Here is a 21,999-nt window from a genome sequence, read left to right as displayed (position 1 = left end):
AGAATGAAGCCTCCTTCCTACGTAGGGATTTCTACCGGACCCCATATTTTTATCACATACCCAAAATTCATAAAAATCAAACCAATCCTCCAGGGAGACCCATCATCGCTACTATGGACAGTATTACTTCCGGATTATCAAAGTACATAGATCACCATCTACAGCCCCTAGCACAAAGTCTGCAATCATATATTCGAGATGGAACCCATCTTTTGGATCTATTAAAACCCTATAGATGGAAAGACCAATATATGTGGATATCTTTAGACGTGAGCTCTTTGTACACGTCGATTCCTCATACCTTTGGAATAGCAGCACTCAGCCACTTTCTATCCCAGGACCCATATATGAGCAATAAACAGGCCTCATTCATCCTGGACTGCACTAAATACTGCTTAACACACAATTATTTTACATTTGATGAACAGCACTATTTACAGGTCCAAGGAACAGCTATGGGGGCCAATTTTGCGCCCTCATATGCAAATTTAGCAATGGGATTATGGGAACACAGATACATCTGGCATAATAACCCATTCCTCAGACATCTCATTTTTTACGGTCGTTTTATAGACGATATTATCATCATTTGGGATGGTCCAGTCGAGGTTGTCGAAAAATTTGTGGCCCACTGTAACAACAACCCACATAGTCTGAGTTTTACCCATGTTATGGATAAAGAAAAATTAGCCTTTTTGGATCTTGACCTTTTTCATGTTGACAATGAGATACATGCCAGAAATTTCTTTAAACCAACAGCAGGTAACTCCTTATTACATTACAAGAGCTGTCATTACAAAAAATGGAAAGATAATATTCCAAAGGGGCAGTTTTGTCGATTACGGAGGAACTGTACCAGAACTTCTGACTACATGGAACAAAGCCAGTTACTGAGAAAAAAAACTTAAGGATAAAGGATATCCAGAGTCATTGGTAGACCAAGAACAAAAACATTATTCACAATCTATACCTGTAACCCAACACAAAAATGAAGAGGTCCACAACCAAGCTGGGCGCTTCATTACTAGGTTCCATACTAAATTTTCACAAATGGAGGCAATCTTCAGGAAGTATTGGCCAATCCTTCTTGAGGATTCACACCTCAAACCAGTTTTGCCTAATCATCCAAAAATTACCTACAGAAAATCTCCCAATATTAAGAATAAAATTGCGCCTAGTAATTTAAAGCCCATAAAAGAAATTGCACCGGCACAGGCCCATATGATTCCCCTTAAGGGCATGTTTCAGTGCAAAAAAAACCATGTGTAAAACTTGTGGTTTTGTCAAGCATGGAAAAAAGCATTTTTCCACAAAAGGAAAAACTTATATGCTTGATCATTTCTACAACTGTGGCTCAGATTTTGTAGTTTATGGTCTGAGTTGCCCATGTAACCTCATGTATGTGGGGCGCACCATACGCCCACTAAGGCAAAGATTTGGTGAGCACAGAAGAAAAATAGAAGGAAGGAGGGACAAACATAGTGTCCCCCGCCATTTCTGTGAACACCATGCAAAATCCACTGAAGGTCTCGAGGTATGGGTTATCGAACAAATACCAAAAAATCTCCCCGCAGCTGAAAGATTTTATAGATTATGTGAAAGAGAACCTTTTTGGATTTATTCCTTGGATGCCCTAAACCCTGGTGGAATAAATGAAGAATTAGAAATATCCACCATTTTATAATAATATTGGCCCCCTTTTTTTAATAAGAACATCACCCACATCCTCTAGTTACACTACTGTAAAACTATCTCCTGATATCAGTATAAAAAAGAGCTGTTTTTATAATGAATTTTTATTATTACTCATTTTTAATTATTTTAATTCTCCCTGTTTTTAATAGTACTATACACCACATTTACATATATGTGCCTATATATAGAGACATTATTATTGTATTCCTAATATAGGTATTCTCCATATACCCGTTCTTTTAATTATATATGATGGGTTCATGCCCATTAATTATAATTATAGACACTAGTGTCAGTATGCACAATAAATACATTTAGTCACATGTGATTTTACTTATTAATATATTATATCTGTAGGCATCCGAGTTTAATATACATCTAACCACACGTGATTTTATTCATATTTTTATTTTATTTCAGGTTTAGATTAAAATTAGCATATACATTAGCTTACTTATTTATATATGCACACCATTGCACTTATTCCTTTGTAATATCAATTGTAACCATTAGGCGGCGGTGCTAGGTGAGCACTTAAAAAGGCTGCAATGAAATGTATCTTCCCTAGCTTGAAAAAAGAGCACGCTCTAATGCGCATGCTCTGAAACGCGTCGCTTGACAGTACAGTGCATATCGTGGATCTGCGTTCCAGAGCCCTAGCCCTCCAATGATTGCCCGGCAGCCTCGTTATGGATCGTAGTTGTATTCCGGAAGCTTACATCGTACACACCAGCCTGAAGCAGGAGAGGAACACGGCTGTCTAACAACAGAGGACGCTATCCTATATGGCTGCTACTGAGACTCCTCATGCCAGACTAACAAGTTTTCTAATGTGAGTGCTCTTAATGAAAATGTGTCATTAAAATATACGGTTTACTAAGAGGCGCCTTTGCTGTTTTCTCTCTCTCGTTGAACAAAGAGAGGCCAGCAGGGCCACCTACTGAGTGCAATTTGGCTATGTCCTTAGGAACCAGATGAAATTCATACAGAGTAGGGGACAGCCTAAGAGAACATTGGCTGCAAGTGCCGATCGAATGCTTTCCATCAAGACTGCCTTCTGTTGTCCAGTTCCTGCTAAACCAGTCAACTTTCGGTAGATATATACCAGGCTTAAAGTGATTGTAAAGTCTCGCTTAGAAAATAAATAAAAAATAACAAAAACATAGGTTACACAGTAGGTGAGGTTGAAAAAAAGACAAGTCCATCAAGTCCAACCTATGACCTATACAGATGTACACGTTATACTTACCTCTGTGCAGTTGGTTTTGCAGAGCAGCCCGGATCCTCCTTTCTCGGGTCCCTCTTTGCTGCTCTATCAAGTGCCCCCCCAGTCAGCAGCTTCCTATGGAGGCACTGGAGCCAAGTCACAGATCCCTGTGTCCATTCACACACAGAGCCCAGCCCCCTCTCTCCCCTGATTGGTTGGCTGACTGACAGCCGCAGGAGCCAATGGCGCCACTTCTGTGGCTGGGACAGCCAATCAGGAGGAGTGTCCCGGACAGCGTAGACATCGCTGGAGAGAGATGGGGCTCAGGTAAGTAAATGGGGGGGTGCTGGTACACACAAAACGTTTTTATCTTAATGCATAGAATGCATTAAGTTAAAAAACCTTCTGCCTTTACAACTCCTTACATGAAAACCTAGAGTATGTCTAGGGTGAACTTCCACTTTAAAGTGCAACTGCACTTTTGCTGAAAAAAAAAAAAAACATTCCCCTCTGGATGATCATTGTACATTGCAAGGATTTTAACAAACTTTGTTGCAGATTCCTACCTTTTGTTATTCTGAAGATATAGTTGTTTTTTCTTCCATGTCTTTTGGATATTGCTTCTCTATGGGAGTGACTTTTCCATTAGTGATCAGCTGCTGCATTTGCAGAACTGAGGAAAGTGTCAGGGTCTGCATCTCTTTAGACGTAATTAATGCAGTCCATTTCATTTGGTGATGGTATGTGATCAGACATTGGAATATTTGCAGCCAATTCAGATTTGACAGTGGGAGGAATGTTTTTTTGTACACTAGGATGAACTCTAAACTTTAGAACCTTTGGGCGTTATATATGAAAGGCAAATCCACTTTGCACTACAAGTGCACTTGGAAGTGCAGTCGCTGTAAATCTGAGGGGAAGATCTGAAATGAGGGGAAGCTCATCCAATCATGTACAAGCTGAAATGCTGTTTTTGATTTTCCTTGCATGTCCCCCTCAGATCTACAGCGACTGCACTTACAAGTGCACTTTCAGAGCAAAGTGGATTTGCCTTTCATAACTAACCCCCTTTGTTTGCACTTGAGCAAAGCTTTTTATTAGTATTTATTAATATGACTTATGCACTTTATGGTTGTTTTAGTGACTTTATGCTTTACACCTAACACAGTGTGTTGTTTACTGCATGATTATACACTTTAATGAGTGGTTTTGATTTTAGGTGACAGAAGTATGTACCTTTGTTAGACCTTTTAGGATTTGTTGATCCATTATTTTGCTGGCAGCCTATTTACACCATAACATGGACTTTCCTCATTATTACTAAGGGGGTCATTGATGGATTACAGTTCTATCTAAGGTCTCATACTCCTCTAAACGCATTTTCTCCTGGCAGGAGAAAAGCGACTTTTAAAAACCTGGTAAAAGCAATGTATTACACAAGCATTTGTGCACCTAGTGTTTAAATGTGTTCCACATTTTTTTTTTGCCCAACGCTTCCCTCCTGAAGGCTTTGTCATGTTTTTTTTTTTTTTTTTTTTCTGCCTGTAAACGCTCCTCTTCTAATACGCCTGTGTGTGTCGAATGCATGTGCAGTTATTGGGCATCACCACTGAAATCAATGGAAGCGGTTAACAAACGTCAATGCCTAATGAAAGTAGTATGCTGGTTAATTTTTGAAAAGACACAACACTTCTGCTCCTGTGTAAACAGCACTGTGTGGTACCATTGTAATATTCATGCGGTATAAACGCATGGTATGGACACTTATGAATCAGCCCTTTAAAGTGATCGTAAACCGCAGCTGGTGAAAAAAAATAAAAAATTCCCGCAAGGCAACGTCAAAATGTGCTAGTATGCATGCACTCTGAATATCTCCTTAACAGTGAAGGTTTAGAAGATATTCATAGTACCTACAGGTAAGCCTTATTATAGGCTTACCTGTAGGTATAAGTGGTGGTGTAACAGAGTTTACTACCAATTTAGGCGGCATTTTTAAGTCCATTGTGCATAACCCCCAAGTCTATAGCATCAGCAAGCACCAACTGGTTGACTGGTCTAAGTGGGGAATATGTCCATCTGAAAGATTACAAAACCTTGTCTGTTGTGCGTGGGGTCAAATCTACATTAACCGATGATGAGAAAAATTGAATTACAAGAAAAGATATTCGAGCAGACTAAAGTGGACCTTTCTACCATTCCCTATGTTTGGCTTGCATGTTCTGCATTTGGTAAATACAGTTTTAGTTGGATTCCTTCCTGGTTTTCTGAAGTCTCACAAGATCAGTAAAGTATCAGGTGATTTCTCACCAAATTCTAGAATGCTATGACTTGTTTACCTGTTGCCATAGGTTAATTACTTGACTCGACACGGATATCAACCTGAAGATCAAATGACAGCCAGCTAAATATCTAAGTGCACGTTTGAGATCTAGCAGCTTGTCACCAAGGAGCTGGCTGTGAAAGTCAGGAGGTAACTGCTGGCTCCCGACGATCCTGGAACCAAGATGGGGGCATGAAAGCAAGCTTGGGGAAAGGTTGTCAACAAGAAAAACATCACTGGACTCCAAGGACAAGCAAGTGTGTTTTTTAATATAAAAACTTTTATTGCAGTGGCTGAATTTAATATTTGACATATACAGTCGATGGACACAAACAACCAGATGACTGAGTAGTGGAACAGCTCATAAACCTCCCAAGCAAGCCCTCCAGAATGACAATATTAAATGGCATTAGGTCTTTAAAGGATAAGTTCACCTTTCGGAACATGTTCCACCCGTATTTAGGGAGAAACATGTAACATATTCCAGCTGCAGCCGAACGAGACATCTTCTCTGGGCGCCTGCTATCTTTCTTTGCAAAAGACCTGGCTGTGTGGGGCTCTCCCTACCTAGCCACGTTATTGATTTACAGTCCTCTGTGAATGGGAAACTACAAGGCCCAAGAGCCCCTATTGAGGTGCAAAACACACAAATATAAACACCCTACTAAGGTGAGCAAAACTAAATCTAAACACCCAATATGGATGAAGACCTAACAGAGGAAATAAAGTGCTTCATCCATATTGGGCGTTTAGATTTATTTATACCCACTTAGGGCTTTATACATTCATATTAGTGCGTTAGCACCTTAGTAGGGTGATCATTTTCATTCCTAATTTAGGAACCTTATGTTGTTTTTTTTTTTTCCTTTAGTTTTGATGGTCACTGTAGGTTATATTGTTTATACATTCAAGTCCTGTGTTAGTGCAGCACCACCCAACTTTCTTCTGACTTTAGTTTTCTAAATGTAGGGACGCATTGAGGTGTTGGCAACAGGAGTTTTCCTCCTTTTTCTCTATATTGGTGGCAGCACAACAGGGTTATTTTATTTATTTATTTATTTTTAACTATTTAAAGCAGAGCTCCGGCCAAAACTTGAAAGATAAAAATGGATGGTCCATTAAAAGATAATACAAAATCAGTCTTTTTGCAATATTCAACATCATTTCAGAGATTTTCCCCTATAGTACTTTTGTTTACCACTAGATGTCCTTAGTCTGATGGCCAGTATCATTCAACCAACTTCCACTGAGCCCAGGATGTCCGTGACCCACCCTGGCCTGTGAGCGGCAAATGAAGGAAAGTTGAACAAGAAAATTGTATAATGTATGGCCAGCCTTAGGCCCCTTTCACATTTGTGCGACTTTTCCTGCAACTTGGGACTGTAAAGTTGCATGACAAGTCATTCTCCATGATTTCCAATGATAACCATTCATAAATGTGTGTCTTCAAGTCGTGCCGACTTCAAGGTAGTCCCTGCACTACTTTGGTCCAACTTTCATGCAAGTAGAGGTCCATAGTCCTCCCTGAAGACCTCCCGGAGACATTCCCTGAACTCGTGTCAAAATCGGGTAAAAATCATGCAACTTAAGTTACGTCAGTGTGAAAGGGGCCTTATACTGCTTCTTCCTCTCACACTTCCTGTTGTACACAGACTGCAAGCTATTGACACCAGTTCAATCTCAGATACTTATACTGCTTGCATTTTAAAAATAATACATTTAATGACGTATTAAAAGATTACAGCACTGCATTAATTCGCGTCTTTTATAGCTGGCAAGAGTTCAGCTGTACATGACACTGATCTTTTACAACCCCCTAACCTCTCTAAATTTTTAGAGTAAAATACCTGCATAAAACCTAACAGCTCAGGTAACTGGCTATGGTTTGCTATGTGTTACACTCTGTTCAAACAATCTCTGTAAATCAACTTTAGATCCACCAAAACTATGCCATAGGGCAGGGATATGCAATTAGCGGACCTCCAGCTGTTGCAGAACTACAAATCCCATGAGGCATAGCAAGACTCTGACAGCCACAAGCATGACACCCAGAGGCAGAGGCATGATGGGACATGTAGTTTTGCAACAGCAGGAGGTCCGCTATTTGCATATCTATGCCATAGGAGGACCTAGCTACCTAAACTATCCAATCAGCCCGTATACAATTCAGGATGGTCCTTCCACTTGTTGGTAGTTCTAACGGAGATTGTACAATCAGATTACAATGTGTGTAGTGAGCTTAACATTTACTGTTCCAGAAGAAAACTAAAAACTCTAAATAAAAAAAAATAAAAAAAAAAAAAAAACGGGGAAAAAAAAAAAAAAATGTGTATATCTCCTCATATCCTTCAAAGCAAAACGTTTCCTTTAATACTACAGGTTACACAAGCCAGTTTGTCTGAAAAACAAAGAAACTCGCCAACAAAAACGTGCAGATTTTCTTTCCAAACAAAGAAAGCACATGTAGAAACCTTCCTTTGTGAAAGAGCCATTATCCCCATGGGCTGCAAAAATATAAAATCCACTAATGGTTGGACTAGAAATGACATCTTACCCAGTGGGGGAAAAAAACTTCATTCTAGGGAAAGTGGAAAACAGATTTGTTAGACCCAGTACTAATATTTAAAAGTCAGTGTCCTTCATTTGTAAAGATTTTGATAGAATGTATAAGATGGGTCTCTAATATACGCAGGTGGAGCTTACACCCCTTTGTTCACCCTCTTAGCAGCAATACAGAACAAAGAATTCAAGGCTCACTCCTTGCGATGGCATTTGGGAAGTACATGAAGGATTCAGCATCTGCTCAGCCCTTCCCCTTTGCTCTGGGAGTGCTTGTGTCTTTGTGTGACAGCTCGGTCACAATTACAAAAGACGGCATTGACAGAGATGTTAGTTCCAGCCACTGTACATACACCATAGCCACTCGGGCAATCTGCTCACACACACACGTCTCCCCACCAAAATGACACATTAAGAAGTCCATGTTTTGAGATTTTACACGGCGTTCAGCACATCACAGGGGTGAGAGCATTTTTTGGGCAGTTCTGAGAACAATGGAATTTCTCAGCAGACTTCTCTCATTAACATGTAGCAAGCATGTATGGAATACTACATGTTCACTTGTGAGCAATCTGTATCAATGACCAGAAGAAAAGTATTACTAGAGCTTATAGTAATTAGAAGTGTATTAGCACAAAGGGCAACTAATTGGAATCAAGGAAAAACACAAATCTAGGATTACCACCATGAAACCTATCAGCTAGAAATACTAAGCCCCTTTCATGTTAAAGGACGCAGGCAAAAAAAAAAAAAAGTAGCCGTGCAAAGCTTCTGCGCTTTTAGACGACTCCAAATGTATTCCTACACTTTGTGTTTATGATCTGAGTCAAGACAAACACCTTTTCCAAATAGTGAAAAAAACAAAAAACAAAAAAAAAAAAAAACCTTGCATAGAAGTTGCTGATTAAACTACCCAGCGCCGCCTGTCAAGGAACAAAAATCCACGAACAAACAGCCCTCCATCGGATCCAATGGACAGAACGAAAATCATTCTTCAGCGGCACACACAGTGAAAGCGGCTGCACACAATAAAAGTAAACGCACAAAAGAACATCTGCTCTTGATGGAAAGAGAAAACCTATGCTCAAGACTGCCAATGCTCAAAAAGCTGCTGGAGTTTAGCCCCCGAAAATTACTGCTATAGACACATTGTATGCCCCCAAAAAAAAAAAAAAAAAAAACAACACTAAATAAAAGGACATGCAGATACCAGTTTAGTAAAACAGGCCTCCCCACCCTCCCATATCTTATCTGACAGAGCAAGGGAGCTGTAAGCTGTCTGGGCCACAGAGACATTGCCCTACTTCGAAACTAAACCACAGTACAACAGCATGTAGATAAAAGTAGCTTCCCTAGTCTGATGTTATAGAATCATAGTAAAGTATATAAATGTTTTCCTGCTGTGAAACTTTAGTCAGAAAATTAAGTCCTGCTAGATCACTTCAGGCTGATCCCTTTTGCAGGTATAGCTGTGTAAAACATTACAAATAAGTGTCTATACTGTTTGAAATCCAGTAATAGACTGTCTTACCCTGCTCTGCACATGCTCAGTTGCTCTCCATTTAAGGCACTGACAAAATTGTGAAGGACAATTCGCTGACAGCCTTAAAGTGTTTGTATACCCTGTAATAAGGCATACCTGTAGGAAAAATGAATATCTCCTAAGCCTGCACGGTTTAAGAGACATTTACTTTGAATGCAGCCGCTGACGTCAGCGGTGCATGCGCTGTGAATGCCCGGCAGGGAAGAAGACTCCCGTCTGCATGTGTGGGAGTAACATCATCGCGACTCTGGCCACTCACACCGCCGGAGCCGCAAACCCAGAAGAAACACAGAGGGCAGAATGTCAGCTCCCTCACCGTGGACTGGGCTGCGATACGAGGATCTCATCCTAAAGGTATTTCATAATGAGCTAGTATGCAGTGCATACTAGCTCATTATGCCTTGGCAGAGTTTTTTTTTTTTTCTTTCCCTTTTGACATGAGGGGGTATACAACCGCTTTAAAGAGGATATGAACCCTCCTATCCTTTTCAGCCAAGAAAGCTGAATCTGTTTGATCTGCAACTGCCATAATGCTGCAAATGTAGAACATGTAAAACAAGTGTGACAATCAGCAACCCCAGATTTCCAGCAAAGTTACTGATTTGAAACTGTTAAATCAATGGGTTTAGTTCCCCTGTATGGATTTACTTATGCTCAGGGCCTCCGGGCTTCAGCAAAATGGCAGCCTCCAGCAAGAAGGCAATTTACAGCACACTCTAATTTAGGTGCCATAATAATGTGGAATAGATGTTCCTTGCTAAAGGAGCATTATTTTTTATTAGGTTCTTATGGGTAAAGTTCTGCTTTAAAGTGGAACTTTAGTCAAAAAATGAAGTCCTGGATCACTTCAAGCTGACCCCTTTTGCAGATATAGCTGTGTAAAACATTACAAATAAGTGCCTATACTGTTTAAAATCCAGTAATGTACTGTCTCACCCTGCTCTGCACATACTCGGTTGTGCTCTATTTTTAGGCACAGCGCCAAAAATGTAGAGGCCGATCTGATGTGGACTTAAGATTAACTGCTGTTCAGGGGCCTGGGCTTCAGCAAAATAGCAGTCTCCACCAAGGAGGCACAAGAACAATGCTGGAGGCAATTTACAGCACACACTAATGTTGGTAGCATAATTATTAGTGTGGAATTTATGTTCCTTGCTAAAGAACATTATTTTTTTATCAAGTTGTTATGAGTAAAGTTTTTTTATTCTTTAAGCCGGCCATAGACTAGCAGATTTTCAAATGCATATTTGTCCAAACATTTTTACTGGTACATTGGATGACTTGACGAATGTCGTTGGGAAAGTACTTCAAAAAGATTCTTGCTTTGAACATTCCATTCTAGAGTGAATGGACTTTCACAAATGAAAACCACCATTTGCAGAGGTGGTTGGTGATGGGATATTCACGGAGTCAGTCCTCCACACTGTAATGTAAAGGGGTACTGTGATATAAAGGGGATGCAGTCCCCTTTACTTTAAAGTGCCCCTAGCAATCACAGCCCCCCATTTGTACCAGGGCACACAGGATTCAGCCTGAGTGTCCTCTCCGGGGTCTCCCGCCTCGCTGCCGATGTCATCATCAGCAGGGCAGGGACAGGATTCAGCCTGAGTGTCCTCTCCGGGGTCTCCCGCCTCGCGGCCGATGTCATCATCAGCAGGGCAGGGACAGGATTCAGCCTGAGTGTCCTCTCCGGGGTCTCCCGCCTCGCTGCCGATGTCATCATCAGCAGGGCAGGGACAGGATTCAGCCTGAGTGTCCTCTCTGGGGTCTCCCGCCTCGCTGCCGATGTCATCATCAGCAGGGCAGGGACAGGATTCAGCCTGAGTGTCCTCTCTGGGGTCTCCCGCCTCGCGGCCGATGTCATCATCAGCAGGGCAGGGACAGGATTCAGCCTGAGTGTCCTCTCCGGGGTCTCCCGCCTCGCTGCCGATGTCATCATCAGCAGGGCAGGGACAGGATTCAGCCTGAGTGTCCTCTCCGGGGTCTCCCGCCTCGCGGCCAATGTCATCATCAGCAGGGCAGGGACAGGATTCAGCCTGAGTGTCCTCTCCGGGGTCTCCCGCCTCGCGGCCGATGTCATCATCAGCAGGGCAGGGACAGGATTCAGCCTGAGTGTCCTCTCCGGGGTCTCCCGCCTCGCGGCCGATGTCATCATCAGCAGGGCAGGGACAGGATTCAGCCTGAGTGTCCTCTCCGGGGTCTCCCGCCTCGCGGCCGATGTCATCATCAGCAGGGCAGGGACAGGATTCAGCCTGAGTGTCCTCTCTGGGGTCTCATATTAACAAGCAGGTGATTACTCGCACGTGAATATGAAAAGACTAATGCTCTCTGTTCAGATCTCCAGCTCCTCCTGCCCCCTGCTCTGCCAATAGGATGACACTGCTGAGTGAGCAGAAGAGCCAGGAGAGGAGAAACAGGCATAGCGGGAGGTGAGTGACAACCACAGTCTGTGTTAGCCCTGTACAGACCACCGCCGCTTACCTCCCGCCGTGTGGCCCAGTCATCAACAGATTGCTGCCCAGCAGGCCATCCAGCGGTGTCCTTTGCTGAAGTTTCTTCCACGGTGGAATGGTGATTTCCTTCCCTGGGGACCAGCCACAGTACAACACTCGTTATCTATTAAACAATGAGTATTGCATATTCACAGCGTGACAAGCTAGACCAACGTAAGCATGCAATACAAATAATTCATGAAGTTCACATTTAAAAGGACATGACCTCGACTCATGGTCATAAATTCACAAGAAAACATTTTATGTAACACTGCAGAGTTTAGATTTTAGAGATTTTATCACTAAACCACACAAAGCTCATGTCTGAGGTCACTATACAGAAGTCATCTTTTTGCCTATACCAGACAATTCACTTAAGTACAGGTTTTAAACTAACCAATTAATCTGATCGTTTACCATATGAAAAATGCTGACTTTTTCATACATGCTATATAAGTACCTGAAATAAATAAATGAGGTCTATGTTTTCAAAGAACACGGACAGATTATAGTTCTGGGGGAAACAAAAAAAAAAAAAACAGACAAGATTTTCTAATCATTCAGACGGACCAGTCTGGCAGTTTGTGTTTTCTGGTGCTATAGACTTCGAAGAAACAGATGCACTCAGACCCACAATGACCCCCTATGGCTATGGATGAGGAGACAATGTAATACGGGTCAATGTGAAGTGGAAGACTTTGTCACCAAAAACAACTTCCTTCAAAAATGGAATTGTCCCATCAGGAACAATATTTTCCCATGAATGGAAAGTTCATATTTAAAGTGGAAGTAGATCCTACAAATACTCTATGAACATTAAAACAACCATAACACATGTACTTTGATAAATGCAGAGCTCTCAGTTTACATTTGTCCAGCAATTCGTACTGGAAACTGCCAGCCATTTACAGGTGACATCATACAGCCTATGGGGTCACTCAGTCTATAGTGCTATCCCAGTAGGCTCTGTAACAAGACAGCACAGTAGCCAAGTGGTTAGCACTTACTTCTAGTAGCACTAGGGTCGTTGGCTCAAATCCCAAACATGGAACTTCCTGCTTGGGGTTTGTATGTTCTCCCTATACTTGCGTGGGTTTCCTCCAGGTTCTCCGATTTCCTCCCACACTCCAAAGACATGCTGGTCGATTAATTGGCTCCTATCTAAGTAGGTGCTAGTATGTGTGTGTATGTATGAATGGGAGTTGGGGACCTAAGATTGTCAGCTCCTTGAGGGCAGGAGACTGATACGATTGTATAATACATATGTAACTCGCTGCCTAGATTGACGGCATTATAGAAGTACCTGTAATAATTAAATCACAAGACAATGAAAACAGGAAGGGGGGGGGGGGGACAGAGCACGTCATGAGTTGCATTATTGTCATACTAGACGGCGAGCATTTTCCAATGTGTAGACCAAATGAAAACATGGCGTTACATTTTATCAGGTACATGGTTTACGTGACGGTTAATGTTCATATAGTAATTCCAAGGTGAGCTTCCACTTTAATAAAGCAAGTCAATGACAGCAACTTAGTAAACAATTGTAATTACTTAATCATGTTTTAGTACACAGTAAGCAGAAAATGAATAGTATACTTTGTATGAATTATTTATAAAACTTAGACGCCTGTAACACATTAATAATGATTACAGCATTCACTCACCATGAGCCACACAATGCAGCGAGGGATGCAAGCCTGAACAGCTTTGAACATCTTACAAGTACATATAAAGCTGTGGATCAGATTGTCATCTCTCAGGTAATTAACCCAAAACCAAAAACTTAACAGATGGCAGCTTACCCATTGTTAGATGTGGTAGCTGCATTTGTTTATTTTTTTTAGTTTTCCCTGGTAATCTAGCCAGTAACACACCGCCTGTATTAATGTGCCTCCACTCTGGATGAAGGAGCACAGGAGGCAGATGTGGACAGCAGCATTGTCAATCTGGGGGGAGGGGAGTGTTAAATGCACTAGCAGATTTAGATACATTAACAAATCGAGGCTGAACTCCGGCTAATACTTTATAAGCTCTTAAAGAGGAAGTAAACCCTGGTGGGTTTTACTTCCTCTTTGTTTCCTTGCAAAGGTAAAGCATAATGGGCTACCTTGCATCGCATAGTAGCCCATTATGTGTCACTTAATTGACAAAGGAGCCTGCGATGTCACCGCTGTCCCCTCTGCTACGGAGCGTCCATCTTCTTTCCTAGTATCGTGGCTCTGGCGCTGTGATTGGCTGGTGCCACAATGACGTCACTCCCGTGTATGTGCACTGGAACCGCCACTAAAGGCATATTGCCGTTAGCAGCGGCATGCTCAGTACGCCTCTGGCTATGGCACATGTGCCGTAGACAGCGCTGCCTGTCTTTTTGCAAATATCTCCTAAACCGTGTAGGTTTAGGAGATATTTCTTGGACCTACAGGTAAGCCTTAATCTAGGCTTACCTGTAGGTCAAAGTGGTCTGTAAGGGTTTACAACCACTTTAAAGCAACAAACAGTTTTGTTCCTTTCTGGGACAAAGCTTTTACACAAATAAAAAAAGTCGTCATTGTAAGCACCAGTCAGCGGTAAATGTTTTTTCTCAACTCTATAACTGCTATATCTGCAGGACAATTTGTTCTTTTGAAAAACAATGGACTTAAGCCCCGTACACACTATAAGAAAAATCAGACGATCGGACGGTTTTCCTCGATGTTTCACAGCAAGTCGGAACTGACCATAGAAATAATGTACAAAAATTCTCGCACGACAAAGGCTTTTTTTTTGTTGTTGTTTCTGATCATGCGCATTCTTTCGTATCCTATACATTAAACGAAAATTGTTCGTTCTGTTCCTGTACGAAAATTTTTTGAGTCTTTCCCTTCAGAAATATTCGTTCAGAAGGTTGGAATTGGCTATCGAAAGTTGTGTACACACTATCAGAAAATTGTACAATCGTTCCTTGGACGAAAATGTTTACCCAATTTTCTTATAGTGAGTACAAGGCATTATTGACCAGATCATCAGATGAAAATAGAAGAAAAAAATACCAAAAAAAATGAAACTACTACAGCCATCACATCCAAGAAATAGTAAGCTGCAATAGAACAATTGCTTTTGGGTTTATTAGGACTTTAAATCAGCTGCTGGAGATACACACTACAGAGGTGTACAGAGGTCTACAAAGAAATGAGTGGAAGCTTCCCTGAGACACATTCCATAACACAGACAACGCTGCTGCTGCTCCAGCACACGTAGCCCTATTGTAGTACAGCAAGCAGATCCCACTTGTTTACAGAGAAAGCATCCTGGAAGTTCTGTATTACCTCATATGGGATGTATGATATTCTCCGAGGGCCTTATTGATCCCCCCCCCCCCCCCCCCGACATACACACACATAACCAGACACACTTTTATACAATAGTACACTGACACATGTCAATCCCATTCACTGCTTTTTGTTACGTACTTGTTCACAACACAATTTCTGCGTCACTGATGCATTTTTACATTTTTGGTGTGTATTTTATACATTCCACTGCATTTTTTTGGACACATGTAAATGCAACACAATGCACATAATCCTGAATTAAAATAAAGATTTTTCACGTGTTTTGATGCTTTCTGGGAGCAAATGTGTACTTTTGTTGAAAGCATTGGAATTGACTGTACAGGTGTGAACTAATGCCATTGGAGTACATGGCAAACACTCTACATGCATTCTGGATGTGGTTCTAAAACACCCCGGAAAGCATCTGATGAGAAAAACAGCTCTTAAAGTGGTATTACATCCAAAAATGTAATATTTTGCAGCTTACCAATCATTAGATGGGGTGGCTGTAAGTTTCCTTTTTTTAGACTTTTTGCTGCCTGTTCTCACCTGGTGATCTGGCAATTAACACACCTCCTGTATTAGAGTGCCCCCACTCTGGATAAAGAAGCACAGGGTGCACAGCAGACAGCAGTATTGTTAGTCTTGGGGAAAGAGTGTTAGATGTGCTAGCAGATTTAGATACACTAACAAATTGAAGCCAAACAACTACTGACGTTGCAGCTACACAAGTAGTTAAAGCAACGGTTTTGTTCATTTTGGAAAAAAGGTTTTACATGAATAAATAAAAGCTGATCAATGCACCACTCCTGTCAGTAGCAAATGGTTTGCTTCAACTCTGTAACTGATTCATCTACAGGAGAGCTTGTTCTGTTGAAAAACAACAGACTAAACCTTCGTACACACGGTACAATTTTTGGCAGGGGATTGTCTGTTCACAGACTGTTGTCCTAAAATCTTACTGTTAATACGCTCCTTTTGACAATTTTTGTCCAACTTTCGGCCAACAAATGTTGGATGATGGGCTAGTAAATTTTCGCTGGACAACGGTTTGACGTCAGATTTTCGTACGGTCAGTACACAAATCCATCACACAAAAGGCGAAAGTACAAACACGAACAAAACACGCATGCTCGCAATCAATGCCCAAACATGAAACTAGCACAACGGGCCCAAAGGGTGGCGCTCAAGAGCTGAAATTCTATGTAGTACGTCACTATGTTCGTGATTGTTGCATGACAATTGTGTACCATTAGTATGCAAGACAAGATACTGGCACACGCCCTTTTGACAAAAATCAGATGCTCGGTTGGCCAACAACTGTACCGTGTACGAGGCTTTACTGGTTGGACCACCATAGAGGAAAGTAAGCCTAACAAAAAAAACAACACAATACAGCCACCACATCTAAGGATTGTTAAACTGCAATATAATAAATGTTTTTGGCTTTAATATTGCTTTAAATTAGTAAATGCACCCGACTCCAAATACAAAATAAACTACAGAAGATGATCTCTGTGGAAGCGATCTAAAAGCAGAAGGGGGGGGGGGGGGGTTCTCTCCAGATCTAAAAGCAGAAAGGGGGGGTCTCTGTAGATCTAAAAGCAGAAAGGGGGGGGTCTCTCTAGATCTAAAAGCAGAAAAGGGGGGGGTCTCTCTAGATCTAAAAGCAGAAAAGGGGGGGGGTCTCTCTAGATCTAAAAGCAGAAAAGGGGGGGGGGTCTCTCTAGATCTAAAAGCAGAAAAGGGGGGGGGGGTCTCTCTAGATCTAAAAGCAGAAAAGGGGGGGGGGTCTCTCTAGATCTAAAAGCAGAAAGGGGGGGGGGTCTCTCTAGATCTAAAAGCAGAAAGGGGGGGGGTCTCTCTAGATCTAAAAGCAGAAAGGGGGGGGGGTCTCTCTAGATCTAAAAGCAGAAAGGGGGGGGGGTCTCTCTAGATCTAAAAGCAGAAAGGGGGGGTCTCTCTAGATCTAAAAGCAGAAAGGGGGGGTCTCTCTAGATCTAAAAGCAGAAAGGGGGGGGGGGTCTCTCTAGATCTAAAAGCAGAAAGGGGGGGGGGGGGTCTCTCTAGATCTAAAAGCAGAAGGGGATCTCTGTGGAAGGGATAGAACAAATCTCTGTGGAAGGGATATAAAAGCAGGTGGTGATTGCTTTGGAAAGGATAGAAAAGTGTGATCTCTCACCTGAGAGGACAGCATAAGTTCAGCATCTTCAGCTTGCCACAGCTCCACCATGCTGGGGACTGGCTCAATCACTAGAGATTGTAAAAAAACAAGACAAAAGAGCCCATGTAATTGAAGTGATGGCAGCAGGATGAAGAGATCAGGCAGGGCGATGTGTATACAGATGTGATCAGGCAGGGCGATGTGTATACAGATGTGATCAGGCAGGGCGATGTGTATACAGATGTGATCAGGCAGGGCGATGTGTATACAGATGTGATCAGGCAGATGTGTATACAGATGTGATCAGGCAGGGTGATGTGTATACAGATGTGATCAGACAGGGAGATGTGTATACAGATGTGATCAGGCAGGGCGATGTGTATACAGATGTGATCAGGCAGATGTGTATACAGATGTGATCAGGCAGATGTGTATACAGATGTGATCAGGCAGATGTGTATACAGATGTGATCAGGCAGGGTGATGTGTATACAGACGTGATCAGACAGGGAGATGTGTATACAGATGTGATCAGGCAGGAGATGTGTATACAGATGTGATCAGGCAGGGTGATGTGTATACAGATGTGATCAGGCAAGAGATGTGTATACAGATGTGATCAGGCAGGGTGATGTGTATACAGATGTGATCAGGCAAGAGATGTGTATACAGATGTGATCAGGCAAGAGATGTGTATACAGATGTGATCAGGCAAGAGATGTGTATACATATGTGATCAGACAGAAGATGGGTATACAGATGTGATCAGACAGAAGATGGGTATACAGATGTGATCAGACAGAAGATGGGTATACAGATGTGATCAGACAGGAGATGTGTATACATATATTATTATCAGACACGAGATGTGTATACATATAGGATCAGACAAGAGACGTGTATACATATATTATTATCAGACAGGAGACGTGTATACATATATGATCAGACAGGAGACATGTATACAGATGTGATCAGACATAAGACGTGTATACATATATGATCAGACATAAGACGTGTATACAGATGTGATCAGACATGAGACGTGAATACATATATGATCAGACATGAGACGTGAATACATATATGATCAGACAGGAGACGTGTATACATATATGATCTGACAGTAGACGTGAATACATATATGTTCTGACAGTAGACGTGAATACATATATGATCTGACAGTAGACGTGAATACATATATGATCTGACAGTAGACGTGAATACATATATGATCTGACAGTAGACGTGAATACATATATGATCAGACAGGAGACGTGTATACATATATGATCAGACAGGAGACGTGTATACATATATGATCAGACAGGAGACGTGTATACATATATGATCAGACAGGAGACGTGTATACATATATGATCAGACAGGAGACGTGTATACATATATGATCAGACAGGAGACGTGTATACATATATGATCAGACAGGAGACGTGTATACATATATGATCAGACAGGAGACGTGTATACATATATGATCAGACAGGAGACGTGTATACATATATGATCAGACAGGAGACGTGTATACATATATGATCAGACAGGAGACGTGTATACATATATGATCAGACAGGAGACGTGTATACAGATGTGATCAGACAGGAGATGTGTATACATATATGATCAGACAGGAGATGTGTATACATATATGATCAGACAGGAGACGTGTATACATATATGATCTGACAGTAGACGTGTATACATATATGATCAGACAGGAGACGTGTATACATATATGATCAGACAGGAGACATGTATACAGATGTGATCAGACATAAGACGTGTATACATATATGATCAGACGTGTATACATATATGATCAGACGTGTATACATATATGATCAGACGTGTACACATATATGATCAGACATAAGACGTGTATACATATATGATCAGACATAAGACGTGTATACAGATGTGATCAGACATGAGACGTGAATACATATATGATCAGACAGGAGACGTGTATACATATATGATCTGACAGTAGACGTGAATACATATATGATCAGACAGGAGACGTGTATACATATATGATCAGACAGGAGACGTGTATACATATATGATCAGACAGGAGATGTGTATAGAGAGATGATAGGAGCAGTGTGTTGGTGAATGCAGGCAGCCCATGTGGCAGTGATGCTGGGTACACATGGTCACCAGGAGCTGTCACAATGTGCAGACAAAGCCCCCATGTGTCAGCACACACACAGCCCACAACAATGGGCAGCCAATGGGTTCCCTGAGCCGCCTGCACCGCTCCTAGTCTGCAGGCCCATTTCCTCTCCTGCAGGCAGCCCGGGCTCTCTATTGTCCATGCACGCTCCGCTCCTCCTCACCTTGCCCTCCTCCTTGCCGAAAGCAGGGCAGCAGGACGTGGAAGACCCCCAGCATGAGATTGACGGCCGTGGCAGTACAGCAGCGGCTGCCCCTGTGAGGGAGAAGCAGCCCCGCCATGCTGCTACTATATCTCGGGTTCTCTGTGCTCGCTCGGGTGTCACAACAGCAGCGGAGCGGGGCGGGCCCGCCGTGCACACGTGGGGCAGTGTATGTGAACGCGCCCTGGGGAGTGTGTGCGCTGTCACCGCTTGCGTACGGCGCTGGGCGGGACTAAACCCTCCCAAACAAAGAGGCCAGGGCCCGCCCACTACAGTGCCAGACAAAAGTAGACGGTGTCATGGCACGTGGTGTGTGTTGGCAGGCTGTGTGCCAGGGCCCTGGGTTGTCAGGGTGCTCTCTATGGCATAAGGTGTTCATATAGTGTGCTCCTACAAGTGCAGGCCAATTTGGATAACACATAACAAAACAAAAAAATCCAATTTGTAGATGCTCTGTCCAGCGAGACAAAATCCTAGGTCTCCTCTCCTGAGTGTACCTCCATATCAAGCTGGATCTATGGATTTGACTGACAGCAACACAAGGCAATGGCTCGTCCAGTAAATTCAAGAAGAGGAGAGAAGAGCTGGGGCAGACAGGCACAGCATTGAATAGACTCATGTAAGTTCTTAAAGCAAGAGTTCCACCCAAAAGTCGACCTTCCTCTTCAAGGAATCCTCACCCCATTCTATGCCACATTCAGCATGTTGATTTATTTTTTTGGAGGGAGTGGGTACCTAGTTTTGACAGGTATCCACCTCTGCCCGGTCTGCCTATGTGACTCAAGCAGAAGTTCTCCTCTCCACCTCCTTCCCTGCAATCTTCTGGAACACATCTACAGTTGCCACCTATCTGGGATTCACCTGGACAGTCCGGGTTTTGAATCTTGTGTCCAGGTTTCAGGCAGACTGAAACCCAGACACATTATTCAGACCGGCTGTGGCTCTCCAAGTAACCAAGATAGTCACACACAAATCTGTTGCCATCTTGGGAGCTGCGGGTGGCTGTCTGGGGGCAGATTCGGCATCACTGGGGGCTGTCACAGTCAGGTGTCCACACTTGAAATTCCGGCACTGGGGAGAGACAAGGGAGAGAAGCGAGGGTTCAGGCGGCAGCATCTCTGCATCCTGCGACAGGTGAGGCCCCTTTTAGACTTGTGCGACTTGGGACTACAAAGTCGCATGACAAGTTGTACACCATGATTTCCAATGAGTACCATTCATATCGTCGCACAGCCTTCAACATAGTCCTTGTACTACTTTGGTCCGACTTTGATGCGAGTTACACAGGCATTCCCTGAAATCGCGGTAAAATGAAAGGGGCCTAAATGTGTATTTATTAAATGTCAACAGCTACACTTTTTGTAGCTGCTGACTTTTAATAAACTTAAAAACAACTGGAACTTTCCTTTATAGTGGTAGTAAACGCTGCTAACATCACTTATTTTTAGGGGCCCCCAGGTGGGTTATGCCATAATGTACTAGTATACACAGCTCATTCGTACATTATGGCACACTTCCTGGTTAAGCAGAGACCTCCATCGCTGCGCTGTTATCAATCCAGCAAGTCCTGGGCTCTTCCATTCTCATCCAGTCCTCCATGCCTTAGGCCACTGGATTGGCTGGGCCACAATGATGCCACTACCACCTATGCACACTGGAGTTACATCACAGCTGCCCAGATCAGGGCTGCAAATGTTCACTGAATTGTGAATGCGCGGCTCAGTGAACATGACAGCTGACAAGCAGAAGGAAGCATTTAAGACAAGAGACCAATAGGGTCTCTTCTTTCATAAATATCCTGTCTGTCAGCAATTTTCTAACAAACTAACTTTACTACAACTTTAAGAGGGACTGGGGGAGCTGCTATTGAAAGTTTTTTTTCCCCCCTCACCTTCCAGGACAGCTACTTGAGAGATGATCGGCTCCGCCCTCTACGGGAAACACAAATCAGATACAAATTTAAAAGGCCCCTCCCTTTCCTCTGACCCTCAGTTGTTTTGTGTTTCCAGACCTTCCAGGAGCACCGACACGTTTTTTGTTTTGTTAAGGTCTGGTAACTGTGGTTGGTGGACCCCCCTTCTCTGGTTTCGTCCAGGACTAGTTGTGCCCAAGTCCTGGATGATGGTCTGTACCAGAAGGGTTTCCTATTCCTAAGGGTTACTTGCCTGTGTAAATGGTGGCAACTCCCTTCCATGTTTCCCCAGCGCTGCTGTGTGAAACTGTATCCTTCTACAATGCTTCATTTCGGTGTACCAAGATGGCGTCAGGAGGACTTCCGGTGACGCAGCAAGATGGCGCCGGAACCGGAA

At 42.7% G+C, this 21,999-nt stretch overlaps 1 protein-coding gene across 3 annotated transcripts in view; it reads right to left on the bottom strand.

Moving 5' to 3' along the window:
* Positions 1-19,875, bottom strand: part of TMEM131L (transmembrane 131 like) — a 190,022-nt gene extending 170,147 nt beyond the window's left edge. For 2 of the 3 annotated variants that reach the window (XM_073605317.1, XM_073605333.1), the window contains exons 1-2: positions 19,652-19,874; positions 17,313-17,383 (exon numbers count right to left, since the gene is read on the bottom strand). In XM_073605317.1, the coding sequence (XP_073461418.1) occupies positions 17,313-17,383; positions 19,652-19,769 (189 nt within the window). In that variant the 5' untranslated portion in view covers positions 19,770-19,874. Of the gene's footprint in view, positions 1-17,312; positions 17,384-19,651 lie in introns of all 3 variants that reach the window. The other variant, XM_073605325.1, reaches the window with a different exon arrangement.
* Positions 19,876-21,999: the final 2,124 nt, after the last annotated feature.

This window comes from Aquarana catesbeiana, linkage group LG01 (assembly GCF_042186555.1).
Source record: "Aquarana catesbeiana isolate 2022-GZ linkage group LG01, ASM4218655v1, whole genome shotgun sequence".
Lineage (NCBI taxonomy): Eukaryota > Metazoa > Chordata > Amphibia > Anura > Ranidae > Aquarana > Aquarana catesbeiana.
This window is presented reverse-complemented; position numbering and strand designations above follow the sequence as displayed.